This window comes from Chelon labrosus (assembly GCF_963514085.1).
Source record: "Chelon labrosus genome assembly, chromosome: 16".
Taxonomy (NCBI): Eukaryota; Metazoa; Chordata; class Actinopteri; order Mugiliformes; family Mugilidae; genus Chelon; species Chelon labrosus.
Window position 1 is genome coordinate 18,991,765 of NC_140349.1, and position 16,308 is coordinate 19,008,072.

The window sequence follows — 16,308 nt, forward strand, 5'->3', positions numbered from 1 at the left end:
CTCATTCTTTGGCCTGCATTTTATTACGGTGCTACTCTGCTGTGCACTCAGCATGAGAATAATGATGGGAAACATTCAAAGGAGACAGACAATCTGAGCCCGTCTTGTCTTGTCTTATTTGACAGCGAAAAAGCAAATGAGCTGTTCGGTCTTTAAAAAACAAAGCCTTGAATGTGATTCTGCTGGATGTTAAAATAATTAAAAGAAAGAATTAGAACTAATAATACACAGCATAGATGTTCCTTGCATTATCATTGTTCCTTTCTACTACAATGTGTACTGTGGACAGCCTGCTCTCAGGCTTTTTCCATCTCCATTTACTGAGAAGCAAATTACCATAGAGATCAGAGTAGCACATAGATCGCAATGCAAGTGTTGTAATTTGATTTATTGTCCCACTCCTCAGCTGTTGGCAATAACTTGGCCACATCAATAACACCTGTTTGTTCAGCAAAAAAAAAAAAAAAAAAAAAAAAGCGACAAGTTAATTACAGGAACAAATGAAATAACTTTCAAGATTTCTTCTAAAAAGAACACAGTTCATGGCACCACGGAAACTATACTGTGATCATTGTTTCAATAATTATGTGTGTTTTTCCTCCATCAAATAATGAGTAACATGTTCTTGAGATAGATTTATATTCTAGTTGTTTTTACATGATACTGGCCTGCTCACTAAAAACTGACAGGAACATGTTTGTTGCCATCAGAGTAACTCTTACTTACAGGTTGGTCAGTGGTGTGAGTGAGTGGTTGGAAGCTGGGGGAAGAGTATGAACTCAAATGTTGTCATTCAGGGTAAAAACCGGATTCCACTATAAGGATTACTGTGGAATCAAGTGTCAAAATGTTAAAAGCCATGGTCGACAATGAAAAGTTTTCGTTCGTCTATGCGAAAACAAGAAATTAGGCTACCAACAGTGTTGGGCTATGTGAACTCCATAGCACATTCTGAAGTCACTGCTCTTCATTAGTGGAAGAGACACAATAACAGTACATTTAATGTCATGCTAGCAGGTTTAGAACTAGCACCATTTTGGCCATGTATGCCCTGCACAAAATTGTCACATGCAAACAAAGGAGACAAGGTTGTATGACATACCAATCACGCTAGCTGTAAAAGCATTAATGCAAATTCCTTTTAACACTTTTTTAAACATATAATTGGCGCAGCACATTCAGTTATTGTGTTTTCCTGCCCAAACTGTAGTCTGGGATATGTGGAAGTAATCAAAGCAGCGGTTACGCTGTGGAAAGCAAGCAGAATCTGAAGTACAGTTGTAGTGACTAATTTAACCCTGCAGAGGGCAGTAATATGCAATGTAATGTCAAAACTGACAAAAATCCCCAAAGAAGCAGAAAAAGTATAAAGCAAGCAGAAATATTATCTTTATCGCAACATTTAAAGCAGATATTAAATGTGTGTTAACTATGGAAATCATGCGATTAATCAAGATTAAATATTTCAATCTTTTGACAGCCTGAGTTATAACATTATTGTCAATTATTCATTCATTCATTCATTCATCTTCTATACCCGCTTGTTCCTGTTAAGGGTCGCGGGGGTCTGCTGGAGCCTATCCCAGCTGTCATCGGGCGAAAGGCGGGGGTACACCCTGGACAGGTCGCCAGTCCATCGCAGGGCTAACACAGAGAGACAGACATTATTGTCAGTTAGTCAAAGCTAATTTTGTTTAGATTGAAGCAATAATTCACAATTTTGACGAACATGGTATTTAATCTTACTAACCTACACTAGCGACATTTTGAAAACCTCCATTTCCTACAACCTCAAAACATAATGCTGAACACCTGCCATCTGGCTGATAATATTTCATCTGATACATAATACATTCAGTTGCACAAGTCTTAAGACTTGACATCCTGCTGTGCCAAAGAAAACGTGATTCACAATGCAGGTTACGAGCAGGTAGAAACATATGTCTAAGGGCAGCCATGGTGGATCCACTATCTGGATCATACTGCTTTATCGCTGTTTCTCTCTGCACCTCACAATATGTACCCACACCATGTTTCTAGGATTGTGTTGTGGGTGGGTTTTGTTAGTGGTGACAGCTACAGTAGTCACTCGGAAAGCGTGTCAGACGGTTATCAGACAGCTTATGTTACACACTAACGCACACACCTCCGCGCACGCAGTGTGACACATCCTGTGGCAAATGGTCTGTGACTGGAACCAGCTGAGACATCCATGGAACAACTTGAGGCCGGTATAAAGCCGAGGTCAAGACAGATTAAAGACTAGGTGACACGAAGAGAAGGAGGGGTGTGTGTAGTGAAGTTCAAAAAGAAAGGCAATTTAAATCGCTGTTGCTTTTCTGGTGTCACAAAACATAGCTTCACTTAGAGAGCAGAGGCAGTGGTTTGTATTGAGAGCGAGGTAGCCGAGAGTGAAAACACTTCGAAATAAGGCAATGACGAATCACACACTTTCACCGCCAATGATGGGTGTTAGAGTTGTAAAGCATCAGCTAACCAGCGTGCAGCTTTTAAATGCTTTTATGCCTTCCTAATATATGACCTACGAATACGCTGCAGATTTAAAGTGCCTTGTTTCCACACTAATATCTCCTCATGGGTAGTTTATTATACCATGAAAATAACAACATATTTTTATTAATTCCATTCTCGGGGCTCGGCCTCTCCAGCATTTAGAGCTAAATTATTGTTTGGTGTGTGCGTGTTGGCATTACATCACCAAGCTCTCAGCCCCGGTGTCTGGCCTGATCAGGCCTGTTTTCAAGTGGTCGTGTTGTTTGATTCTTAGAAACCGACAACCTAAAAATGATGATACTAAGTCCACAAACTGAAACCATTGCAAAACATGACATCATGTTGGGAGTGTCTTAAACAGAACTGGAGTCAGGTTAAAAGTTGTGTATTTCTCCCACTCACCGTGTATTGTGCTTTTACATGTCTAGGGTTTTTGCTCATTTTTGAATTATAGACCGGGCCGTCCTGTTGTTTTTGCACCAGGATAGTACAGCATCTACCAGTTCAGAATTTCAGTGGTGAGTCAAAGAGATCAGCCTTGTGTGATTGAGAGCAGCTTTCAGACTGCACTCATTCACGTGTCGCATCTCTAACTATAGCTGAGCAGCAGCATCCTTCACCTGCACTCTGAGCTTCTTTGGTTGATGTACCGATTTGGACTTGCAAAGTGTGCAAATATGAAAACTCATTAGCAAGTTTCAGTACTTCCATAGTGCTGCAGCAGAGACTGAGAGATCCTTTGTGTGACTTTCAATAAATGGCGCATGTGAAGGTTCAGGTATGCTTGAGCCAACAATTCCCTGCCTGTTAGATGTCCATGTCTTGGAAACGTCACGTGTTCAGCCTGTTGTAACATACGTTTGTAAGTTTCCTAGCTCCAGTCGAGATGATGCCGTCAGGGTTATTTCACACTTATCATAAATCAACCATGGTCAGTGGACGCAGTCAAGTGTGTAATCAGTTATTTTTCATTTGCATTTTCCAGGTGTACAGATGTAAGGCGTGATATATGATTGGTACTGTACTAGAATGGTCCATTCCGTGTGTCTTTTACTGTACTCTAGACCCTGCTGAGCTGTCAGTGTAATGGGAAATGCATGTGAGGTACAAAGCATCACAAAACTTTAGAATGCAGGTGTTTTCCCTAATTTTAGTAAAGAAGTCATGTCTGAATTGAATGTTACAGACAGAGAGAATGCTGCTTGCCTTGCCCAGTATTCTTCCTTGCCTGGGGGCAACCAACTGGCTGTCTGGCTTTCCGTCAGGTATCTGCAAGGCCTGTGCTGGCTGCAGCGCTGGCCATGTTTACCAGATGCACCATTCCCTCAGGTGAGCGCACTACATCTGGCAGCTCCAGGATCCAGCGAACCCGCTGGCCCTCAGCCAGAAACATGCTGGATGATGCCTTAGCCTGTGAGCCGCACAGATAAACATGTCTGTATGCAGTGCATAGAGCCCACCCACTGGACAAGACAAACAATGAGTAGAGATAAACAGCCTCAGACTGCACAGTTTATGCTCAGTGCAGTGGTATGGCAGTGCCGTTAGTTGGGATGGAGACGCAATACTTGTCCTAATGCTGTAGCCTTTTTAAATCAACACCAGCATCTTCAGGGAGTGTTGTCTTATTCCCAAGAGAGCTTATTTGACCTACTTTATCTTGATAATTATGCACAGACCAAGTATAGACACTCTAAAAATAGAAAGCAATTGAGACAATGTTCTTTTTTTTCTGATAAAGAGACTTTACAGCTTATGCTGTCTATTAAAACTCAGATATTCTAAAAGCCTCACAAAAAAAATCAAACAAAAATTAAAGGATTCTACTATACAGTATTTGTTTGCAGCTTTCATGTGGACAGAGGGCTGTCATGTGGACACTGTATTTTTATCAACTATTGCTGATCGCAGGAGCAGTGCCTTATTCTGATACATTAAGTATTTAGTATGGTATATCTGTCAGTGGTTGCTAGGCATTTGCAAATGAAGATTTGGTAATGCAAGAAGTATGTTGCCTATATTCCCATACAGTAAATTATATTGCCAGCAGTAAGTGGGGAATTGATAGTTTCTAACAATGATGCACTGACAAGGAGCATGAGCAGGTCTTACTTTACATTACATTTAGTTGTTATTACTAATATATTGAAGTATAATCTTTAACAAATTATAAACTGTCACTTTCCTGGATCGGGAAGCTGTCTTCCTCTGCTGCCTAAGACGAAATAAAAGGTCTCTTACTGCTATACTGCCGGGTTGAATCATAGTTTTTATGTCATTTTCAGCCACTACATGTGCAAGAACTGAATTTCTTTGAGGATTAAAAGGAGAGACAAGGTGATTTTCTCAAAGCAACTGCATCTCAAGCACCTCGCCTTGTGTTTTTATGTTCCTTTTTAATAAATTCCATTGAGTGCACGGTGAGAAAAGGAACCTCTCCAGATTCTCTTTATAAGCAGTCCCATTATCATAAATCCATTCCAATGTAATCCTCATCCCGCGCCATGCTGCGACAGTCTTCGCTATGAGAAGGCCACCTCACCTGTTTGAATAGAAAATGATTGCTGAGTGTGTCTGTCTCACACAGCCAAGTGCTCTCGGAGTTTAACCCTTCTGGCTAAAGATAGATCCCGTGAGACACTCTTCAGCTCCACTGAGTGGGCTGTTAACTTCTGCTGGCTTCTGTTTGTTTCTTCACTTTTGATTTTCCTCGTGTCCAATGAGTCCATTCCCCAGGGGGAGCTGGTTTGTCACGTCCATAGCGTACAGTTAGGTCTGGATGTAATGACATCCTTGGAATGTTGCTGTTTCTGGGGTGACCCTTCATTCCGGACTTTACTTTAGTATCATTTTAGTCTTAATTAGTTTTAATGTTTAACATTTTTTGCAGTTTTCATCTGCATCATGTTCCATCCTCTAAGTATTTTGAAGCTGCACCTGTCATCGTATTTGAAGAGTACAGTTACTATGGTTACCTGTGCTATTCTCATCTTTCTACAGGTTCACAGAAAAGGCACAATTTACCAGCATGTAACAGATTATAATACAAGAGACCTCTCTGTAAATCTAGTAGGTAGTCGTTATCATTTTTCTTCATGCATTTTTTTTTTCTTTTTTTTACACCCAGTAGGTTACAGTTTAGAAGCTGCTATATAAGGTCAATCTTATGAAGCGGCTGTTACCCAGTTTATGACATACTCCACAGTGCGATTATATTTTCATTTTAATATGTTTGTAGCTTTCAGGAAGCTCCCGTAGTGCTGCTGAGAGATGCTCTGCGAGGCAATTCAATCCAAAGGGCCCTCTGATTGGTAGCGAAACCTTATTTTCTAAGTATTGATCCTGTGGGCAACCCACAAAATGCAAAAACCTCAGCAAGATGGATCTGCTGTCACGTCTTACAGTAGAAATCAGGCAATCAATGTCACGTACCTCCACCAGGGCCTGTATGAACCTAATTCCACTCATCGGCACTAAATAGTGAAAACCCTTGGGTTCATCAATCATCAATTCAAGCAGCACTCTTTAGTTAATAGTCTGGTCTTCACCTGCTGAACAGCCACTGCTTTTATCCGCGTGAGCCAGCAGATCCTCCTTCTATCTGACAGAGGGAGAAGATGTGAGCAATACGTTTGACTTTGATTGCTGTATTCTTTTTGCTCACACCGCAGCACTACAATTCCCAATTTGGAGCCGTCTGTTATCATGATTTGAAATTGAGGCTCGCAGCAAAGATTGATTATCTCTAACTGCCACAGAATACTGTTGATTGGTCAATTTTTGTGAAAAACCGCATGCTTAAATATACAACTCAATATGCCCAGAATTATACAGATAGGTAATATCTCACAACGCATCGCCCAATGCAGAAATAAGTTCTACACTGGCAGGGCTGTCACAAGCCTTTACAGGGCCTCACATTTAGGCCCCATCCCCCCTCACCCGCCTTAATAACATTCTACAGGATTCCTTAATATTGAATGCATATGGTTTTGTGAGGTGAAACTATTGGAACTTGGTGAATTGCTGAAAGGGAACACAACCAAATAAAAAAAAAATATATATATATTTTGTATTGTCATCCCGCTTGATATCATAAAGAAATGTATGCGTTTATGAAGAAATGTTTTGAGTCCTCCTCCTTCTTTCACTGTACTTCATAGTCCGACAGCCGAACAAGGACACACATGCCACACCCGGCATGATATATACTTCTGTGGCACTAGGCACATAAATCATTTCTTAGTTATTTCCAAATAATGTCCACGGAAATCTCCTTGAAAACCAATGCCATTTGATACTTGTATGTATTTGCAGGTTTTCCTCATCTACTGTAGTGACAAAAATACATTAGTTTACACTTGCAAGTTAAACTTATTTCACATATTATTAGAACTAAACTACAAAGATTTTTCTGGGAATTTTCTTGGCAAATTATAAGACATTATTAGCCCATAAGATTAGTGGGTAGCTACCAAGCGTGAATGCAAACAATGAAAACCGACCAATACAATTTTGTGACAGGAAATTAATTCAGTATAAAATATAAAATATATACTCAACTGAAACACAAAATTAAACTACTCCGTAAACACTCAGTGGCTGGAGTGTCTTAAGTAATCTTAAATGGCCTATATGTATATTGACTTACACACCAACTGACAGATGTGTTTTACTCTCTTCCCCAGGTTACAAGTGCCCATGCTTCAAAGTCAGAAATTGTCAAGTCCGGAAGCCCCAAATCCACGCTAAAGCATATATGGACAGAAAGCAGTAAGGAAATGTCCATCAGTAGGCTGCTGTCACAGACTCTACATGGCAAAGAGAACAGCACAGCCTTGGACCTTCGCTATGACACCCCAGAGCCCTACTCAGAGCAGGACCTGTGGGACTGGCTGAGGAATTCAACAGACCTACAGGACTCGCGGCCGCGGGCTAAACGGCGGCCAATGGTCAAGACGGGCAAATTCAAGAAGATGTTCGGCTGGGGGGACTTCCACTCCAACATCAAGACAGTCAAACTCAACTTGCTGATCACTGGTAAGATTGTGGATCACGGCAACGGCACCTTCAGTGTCTATTTCCGCCACAACTCCACAGGCCAGGGCAACGTGTCCGTTAGCTTGGTCCCTCCAACCAAGATAGTGGAGTTTGATGTAGCAGCGCAGCAGTCCGTCATTGATGCCAAGGACTCCAAGTCCTTTAACTGCCGTATAGAGTACGAGAAGGTGGAGAAGGGGGCAAAGAACACGCTCTGTAACTTCGACCCTTCCAAGACCTGCTACCAGGAGCAGACACAGAGTCACGTCTCCTGGCTCTGCTCCAAACCTTTTAAAGTCATCTGCATCTTCATTTCCTTCTACAGCACTGACTACAAACTGGTGCAGAAAGTGTGCCCAGACTACAACTACCACAGTGACACTCCCTACTTCCCGTCTGGCTGATGTCCCCGTACCTTCACTGAACAGCATAGTGGACAAGTGGGGCACAGACTGGGGCTTCTATCCATCCCAGAGAAACGTGTATGTCAGCCATACTGTTCCTTAACATATCCATACCAGAGTGTCAGCCATCCCAAATGATTTCCCTATTCAATGTTCAGACTTTTACAGAGAGAGCAGTTACTTTTAACTCTTGCAAGACGTGGTATATAGAGAGAAGATGCTTGAATGACCTAAAATAACTCTGTGATTACTATGTTTAATATCAGATATCAGTGAGAATTTTGTCCCTAAATTATGTTTTGAACCATATGTAGAATACAGGGGCTTATGGTCCTCCTGGGCTTGTACTTGTCAACTGTCAGCTACCTTCACTATTAAACTCTGCCCTTTCTCGTTGCTTTATGTTTACTTTGCACTCGTAGCACAACTAGATTATAAAAAAAACCTTTAATTTCTTTTAGCATCTTTTCATATACAATGCATCAACTCTCTGGACAGCAACATATGGACTGTTTGCCCCTGCTGTGCTATTTATGCTCTGCAGTTTATCCTGCATAACTGAAAAACTAAAGTAACTCCTCATTTAAAAAAAATAAATAAAATAAAATCAAAAAACAAAACAAAAAAAAAATAATAGAATTCCTCATATGTTTTTCCAAAACTTGCAAAGCAGCAGCAGCAGAGGGCCGCAAAGATTCAAATGTGAGCTTGATGCTTTTAGAAATGTGAGGTGGTCTTACCCACGTAGGGGTGAGCCGGGACTGAGCAGGCTTCTCCCTCTCAGGCAGGCGAGAAAATATGTTAACGCGCTCTGGTACTGTAACACTGTCAATCCTAAACAGTCATCAGAATGTTCTTTCAGGGGCAGCCAGATGAATGTCTGATTACCTGACGGATTGATCAGTCGGTGTTCGTGGGGGATGGGGCTTGCTCATTGTCACTTAATATATAAAATGTAATGTATATTGAATTCTATATCTTAGAGCTTAATTTGTATGAATGGTTTGTATTGTACATAGTTTATCCCAATTACGCTGCTTCTGTACATGCCCCCCATGAGCTGTGTGTTTACCCCCCCCCCCCCCCCCCAAGTCCTCTTGTTCACTCCATTTATGCTCGTTCTTGGTTCCTCTAACAAAGAAAATGATGTTGCTGCCCTAGATGTGAATTTCATGGAAACAGCAATCCTGTACAGAAGCTGTAAAACTGACTAAAAAAAAATATATTAAAGTATTCATTGAAATTTTCTTCGTTGGTCGGGTGGGGGGATTGGGGCTGGGGATATGAATTAAAGAAATCAGTAAATTTTATCGGTCAAATGTTGGTGTGCGTGGCTTCTTCCTGCTAGTGTTTTGTAATAATAGGCATGACTTGTCAAAGGAATGTTACTTGTCAGTTGTTTGAATGAGGTATAACAGCAGGTATCAGTTTTAGCAAAACTCTACATTGAATTGCAACAGAAGAGCTTTGAGGAGCAGTTCCCAGGAGGCTTGACAGAAGAATTAGGTACAGCACAAAGAAATGCACATTATTATAAACACCGATCAGGATGCAGCCTGACACAGGCACACACACAAAAATGGTTTGAGAACAACTCAAAAAAACATGAAAAATATCACAAGGTGTTGACCTGCCATCCAAATTCACTAGATCCCAAACTGATCAAGTATCTGTGGGATGTACTGGAACAAGCCTGATACACAGAGACCCCTCTCCTCAACCCATAGGACCCAAAGGCCCCCACTAACAACATCCTGTTGCCAGACACCACAGGATACCCTCAGAATGCCCTTGTCTATTCTCTGATGCGTCACAACTGTTTTAGAGGCACAAGGGAGACCTACACAATATTAGGAAGGAGGTCATAATGTTATGCTTGATTGGTGTATGTACTGTTTTAGGACCTCATTTTGGTACATAGTCGTTTGTGAAGTGCTACAGTTGCTGGATGTCTGTAAATGTGAACCACACAAATCCTTGGGCTGGTTTCACAGAACCACTGCCAGACAAGAAAACTCACGTCAGATTATTTTTTATTATTATTATTCGTTTTTGACGTTGTTGTGTAGCAGCAATGTTATGGTAAATTTGATTACTGTAGAGTAACTAGGGTTAAAGCAGAGTTAGTCTTAGTTCACCAAAATTAGGGGTAATGGCTTGGGTTCAGAAAAAAAAAAAATATATATTTTGGTCTACAGACTCCCGTCTCCTGTGTGAAGTTCTGATATGCCATACACTCCCTAATATCCTCGGGACTCTACTTCCTAAAGTGGCATGGAGCTTTGAAAACAGTCGAATATACAGTGGATGAATCTGATATGAGAGTAGCTGCTAGTGGTGCTGGGCTGCGTAAGTGACTACTTATATGTGCCGCTCTTTAGTAAAGTCACAAAACTTGAAATGATGTCTCGTGTAAATTCTCTAGACTCCAAATTGTCACTCACTCTGTCGCATGAACAGTCTTTTTGAACTTCTACTACTTGAAAAGTATCATGACTGAATGCCTCCGTAATCTTTGCACAATGGTCGACGCACTATAAGGCGGCAAGCAACTCTAAAACTCTTCCACAGACATGTGGAAGCGGTACAGGACCAATTCAGAGGTGGAAATCAATGGATAAGTGACTGCATCACCACAGAGGTCACTTACTGCACAACTGTAGCTGAACTCACAACCACATAGAGGTACTCCAGCATGAACAGCAGAAAGAGATTGCGTCTCAGCTACATGGTTGGACGTTCAGCACTGTCCCCAGTTCTGTTCTTTTACACCGTGTTAAGTACAAAATGATCCAATACAAGTGTACACAATGCCAACAGCTCAGTGAGATGTTAGATTATGATTGCGTGTTGAATTAAGAGCTGCAACCAATGCTCCAACATTTGCCTCAAAGACAAGGTTTTACTTATAGTATCACAATTTTCCAGACTGAGTGACAATTATCTTGCACTTCCTCATGATTCATTAACGTATAGCGATGTTTTGCAAATGTGTCGCAGTCCTCTGTAGTGTAATCATTTACAACTCTTTTTCTTAGGCTAACGAAATGACAGATTTTCACATGTTATGACAAATACCACAGCTTCCATATTTGACATGCATGCGGACAGTGTGCAAACAGACTGTGTGTAAACAGTCTGTGGGAAGCACCACGCCGCCTGCGCAGTAAGTGAGACTCAGAACACATAAGCTCTGTGCCTGACTATAATTACTTCTTGGAGCGTCTTCTGATCTAGCACCATGTGTGATCGAGCGGATCCTAACAATCGAGCACGCCGGAAAGTTGGACACACAGCGGCGAACTTGTATTTCAGTCCCTGGGAGAGGTGGAGATTGGGATGCGGGACTGATAGCGTCTGTTCTGGGACTTCACAGTGGCACCTGCCATCGAATCCTCCGACTCGGCAGTCGGGATCAGCAGTCGGCTTTAAACAGATTAGAGCCTCTGGGGGAGGGAAATCCGCTGCCTTTAGCTGGCTCACAACTTATCAGTAATTAAAGTGGATGCCAGGTTTGTGTGTTCATTGGAGGTCTGTGGGGTGCTTTTATTGCTGTCCTCATTAAGGCGCTGCCTCCGAAAGTTTGCCCTCAATGCTCACTTTTAACAAGGCAACAGGGATTTCTTGAACATGTGATAATGTATGTCTGCACTAAATACTAACAGAGCAGAAGCAATGCATAACAAAACAATTCTCGACAATTTTTTTTTTTTTATCTTACAACAATGCCCTGGAGGGAATATTTTGCTTTCATTTGAATATCGGCAGGAGATTGCTGCACATTTCACACAGACATTGATAAGTCATGTTTAACAAATTGAAGAGGTATGCTGCAAAAGGAATGAAAACACTGTTTCCCCTTGGGAAATACAAATAAATGGCTAAAGTGCCTGTATAAACAGACTGATATAAATGTTAGAATCCTTACAAATACACATATATATATACATACATATATATATATATATATATATATATACACACACATATATACACACACACATATATATATATATATATATATATATGATAATATATGCCGTTTGCCAACTAACTGTTAATCATGTGATCCTACAGACACATTCAAAAGAGATGCTGACTCTGTCTAGTCCTTTTCCTGGGATTTCAAATATAAAAAAGAATCTTGTTGAAAAGTCTTGTTCACAGTCCACCAACAATTTTGTATGGTGTTTTGGGGGGGTTTGGAGAAGGTTGTGGTTATAGCAAACAGACTACAAAACACTCGACTATTGTTAGTAAAAGACTGTGACTGCAATAAATTGTTGGTTTCCAGCAAAATCCAATCTTAACTCTCTTACACGAAGCCTACAAACCTGTCCACTGCCACAACCAACAGACTATAACACCCTTTTTACACAAATGCTCTCAAAGTAGCAGTCTCAGGTTCAGGTCTCTCGTGTCACTCAGAATCCTGCTTGGAAATGTTTGCATTGTTGAGAACGTAATTTAATTTATTTCGAATTGCGTTAACAAAATTTAGCTGCTAGTAGTTGTGCTTCCGTAATATGAGGTAATGAAATCACCCGTAATTAGTTGGCTCCTGAATGTCTTGTTGGATTCCCTCTTGCAACAAAATGCAAACATTACTTCTTGCGTTTTACAGATCCCGGTCTGTTCTCTTAAAACCACAGCTCATTAAAAACCTAAATATCATTTAGTCCTATAATCCGATAGTTTAAGTCTGTCAAAATTTTTGTTTTCACATCAGGATAGATGCTTTCCTTGTGTTTCACAAACTGCACAAATTAACATTCTATACTTTTGTAGGACACTGTTTCATTATACTGGTGTATATTCTTTAACAATGTTTTTTTCTAAATTCATGACATATTTTGTTGTCCCAACATCTTTCCGTGGTGCCTCTCTGCCTTTCCTAGACACTACGTGAGTAATACAGGCCCTAAAATACTGTGACTGACAAACATGACGCAGTCAAGTAGAAAATGAAAATCAAATATGACGCTGATGGAATCGTTTAAATTCAGATACCTTTCCTCCCCTTTATGCTAAAGTCGTATCATTTTTTAATACTTACACAATCCGTAGTCATTAAATAATTAATTTGTATGCACATTTGAGCCATTAACATATGCACATAGAATATATATGCAAACTCTAACAGCATGAGTCTTTGTGTGCACAACTACAGTTAATATTTTATTGTTAGCAGATCTCCACATGTTTGACTTGCACTGCGAGCAACATGAAACAAAGCAGCATAAGAAACTGAACACCCTGTAGTTGATGCCACCTTTCACCCTAATAGCGGTGGTGCTGCCTCAATGCAGATCTGGATACCAGCTTGGCACCAGCACTTTTTTTTTTTTTTTTTTAATCTTTGTTGCAATTCCTCAGCAATCATTTCTTATACATATTGGTTTTGTGGGTGAGTCCCGGACGCCATTGATTGAGTCGGCTTGTTGCTACGTTAAATGTCTTCGGCTGAAAAGGCCACGGGAAATGTTTGCCGTAAGAGAAAATGCCACGTAACTAGCAGTCATTTCTGGAATCTTCCTCAGCTGTGATTCCAAGCTTACTACAACCACAGAGGCAAAATAAATAAATAAATAATAAAAAAAACTTAAGAACCACAGAATGATGAAATGGGGGGAAAAATAATAATAACCAGAGTAGGTGCCACATTTCTTCTGTGGGGCACCTTGCAGAACTTTGACCAACCTTTCCATGTGCATATTTGTCATTTTCTAAAATGCTTTTTTTGCGTCACCCTAAGGCCAAGACACACACGCACACACACACGTGTGGTACACTATTATTTTAATGAGTTCTTAACTTTACTCAACCTCCTAACCCTGCCAAATGTCTTTACAGTCTAATAATGCTGTAAGAGTCTTTATCCATGCTAACAACTCTGCCATGGTGACGTACAGCCTCTTAGTGTTTATAATCTTATTTCTACATGCTGATGGTTAGTGTCTGCTTTACTAACTAATGTGCGTGCAGAACTGAAAGTGCAACTGAGGCTCACAGGAATCTCAGTTGGTCATAAAGTATTGGGGGGAAAAAGGGGACATATTGATATGAGGACTATAATTAATTCCTTATCACAAAATGCTTGACCTTATACGCCAATATACTCATCTCCTATTGTACTCAAACAGCTCACCGGGACCACTCACACTTCTTCAAATGCCACCTGAACCATGTCCATCACCTCGGATATGAAGTGCAACCACTCCTCAAGTCAGACTGTTGTTTAAAACTAAGTGGATTCAGCGTGTTGCCATGGACTGCTGTCTGTTTATATTTGGAGCAGTGGATATACAGGACACTTTACTGTACTGTGCATATTGCGGTACTTTTTCCTTGCCTCTCCCTTCAGGGCGTCCTATTACGGCTCACAAGCTAGCTCTTTGATACAAAGCCGCTTATCTTTTCTGGACTCTGGACACAGAAGTCTCCAGTTTGTTTCATTTCAGTTTCTACACAGGTCCAGTATCTTGTATTTTGTGTACCTATGTTTGCTAAAGATGGTCTTTCTAACTATAAGTGGTTTGTTTTTAGCCTGGTGCTTGGTCGACTAAGTAGCTTTAAGCGCAAACACGTTCATATTTTTTTTGCATTCTCAGTTTTCTTTGAAGGTTTAGCAAGTGTGTTCTGCATAACAAATAAAACCCATCCTCAACTGAGTATGTATAGGCCTGTATCCTCTTGGCAGAGTGGGGGTGATGATTTTAGTCTTTGTGCTATGGATTTTTTTCTTTTTTTTGTGCAGAGGTGGCTGGAAATGTTTTTTTTTTTTTTTCAATACAGTGTCACTAACAATATTTCTTTAAGAGTATATGGCATAATTAATTCATACTTCCCGACCTAATCAAATATTAAATTACTGAACTTTGTGTGGCTACTCTGTGGGACTACGGTAAATGTGGCGGAAGGGTGATATATTATACAAATGCTGAGATGAAAGAACTTGAATACATTATATAAATATGAAAGTAAATTGACAGTACACTTCTACCAAATAAAACACGACAAGCTGTCTTGACAGTTTTGTAACTGAGCCTCGTATTTGGCTATTGTACAAATCTGACACCGTACGTTTCTTGCACAGCTCTCTCTGGATACTCCATTCATACGACTTCATCATCAGTGACTATAATTAAGAAAAAACATCATGTATTTAATATTGCCAATGGAACATTCTAACCTCCTCCCTCTCCATTTGCCAGCGTACATCATTTCATGTCAATATTTCCCAGCACAGGTTGTGACCTACTCAGCTGTGTGATGAATGCTAGTAATAACAGACCTGATATGCAGCCTGGTGTCCTTTTGTTCATGATAAGGGTTCTTCCCATGAGAAAGACATATCTGCGAAATCGCGGTATCTCAACAATGAGTTTGGGATCCTGCCCACATTAAGGCGTCTTTGCCAATCCTATCCAGGCCCTAAACCACGCTTTTCCCCGAACAGAATTTCTGCTTTAATCAAAAGCGGAATGGAAAAAGGACCCTGCGTGCCTCTGGGATATTTTTCCATTAACCATTTTGACACATGACTGACTGTAGGGGATTATTGGTTTTTGAAGAACTATTAACAGCTGTACATTTGCATTTTAATACAGTTCTCCTCAACTTACTAATGCAATTTGCTCCTCAGCTTTGTTACCACCTCATTCCTGCGGCAATTCAGACTAACAGCAAAAAGCCCTCCAGCTTTAATCATTTTAATTGCCATGAAATATTAGTTTTCATTAATCACTTCTGAATCTTCACAGGCACCGGCCATTCTCACCCACCACAGAACTGTTGCTTTAAACTACCACAAGGTTTTGGAAAATGGGCACAAGACGCAAGAAAAGGTTAATCTCACGTTGGACAAAATATTTACTTCATCGGGATATTTGCTGTGCTTGCTTTCGTTTTTAGAGAAACTTCTGAAGAGGCGTGAAGTGACAGAAGGTATATTGCCTTTCAAGAAACCCAGGAAACAGGTTCTAAGAAGTCATTAAAATTCTACACTGCAAAACTAAACCTGGAATTATAATTACAGAAATATTAATACAATAAAAACTCCAATTTCCAATTTCTATTTTCCAGCCCTTGCTGGTCCCGTGGGTTGGAAGGTGAAAAGGTTTCTGGAAGTTGTCTGATAGAGGTCCCTGAAAGTCACCACAATGAAAAAGTTCCTCTGAATTAAAATGATCCCAGCTTTCGGGCTTCTCTACAGGCAGTCAAGAATATCTGTACATCTGTGTTTTCGACTGCATCTGTCACATTTTGTCCTCAGCAGGAGCCCATCCACCTTCTTTCTTAAGCGGAGCACATTAGTCACCGAATATTGCCTGACTGTGACTGAGAACGA

At 40.5% G+C, this 16,308-nt stretch overlaps 1 protein-coding gene across 1 annotated transcript in view; it reads left to right on the top strand.

Moving 5' to 3' along the window:
- nxph1 (neurexophilin 1) overlaps positions 1–8,471 on the top strand; it is a gene marked incomplete at its 5' end in the record, with an annotated part of 43,177 nt that extends 34,706 nt beyond the window's left edge. The window contains one exon of the mRNA XM_084563390.1: positions 7,203–8,471. Coding sequence (XP_084419516.1) covers positions 7,203–7,958 — 756 coding nt within the window. The 3' untranslated portion in view covers positions 7,959–8,471. The remainder of the gene's footprint in view (positions 1–7,202) is intronic.
- Between the last annotated feature and the right edge of the window lie 7,837 nt (positions 8,472–16,308).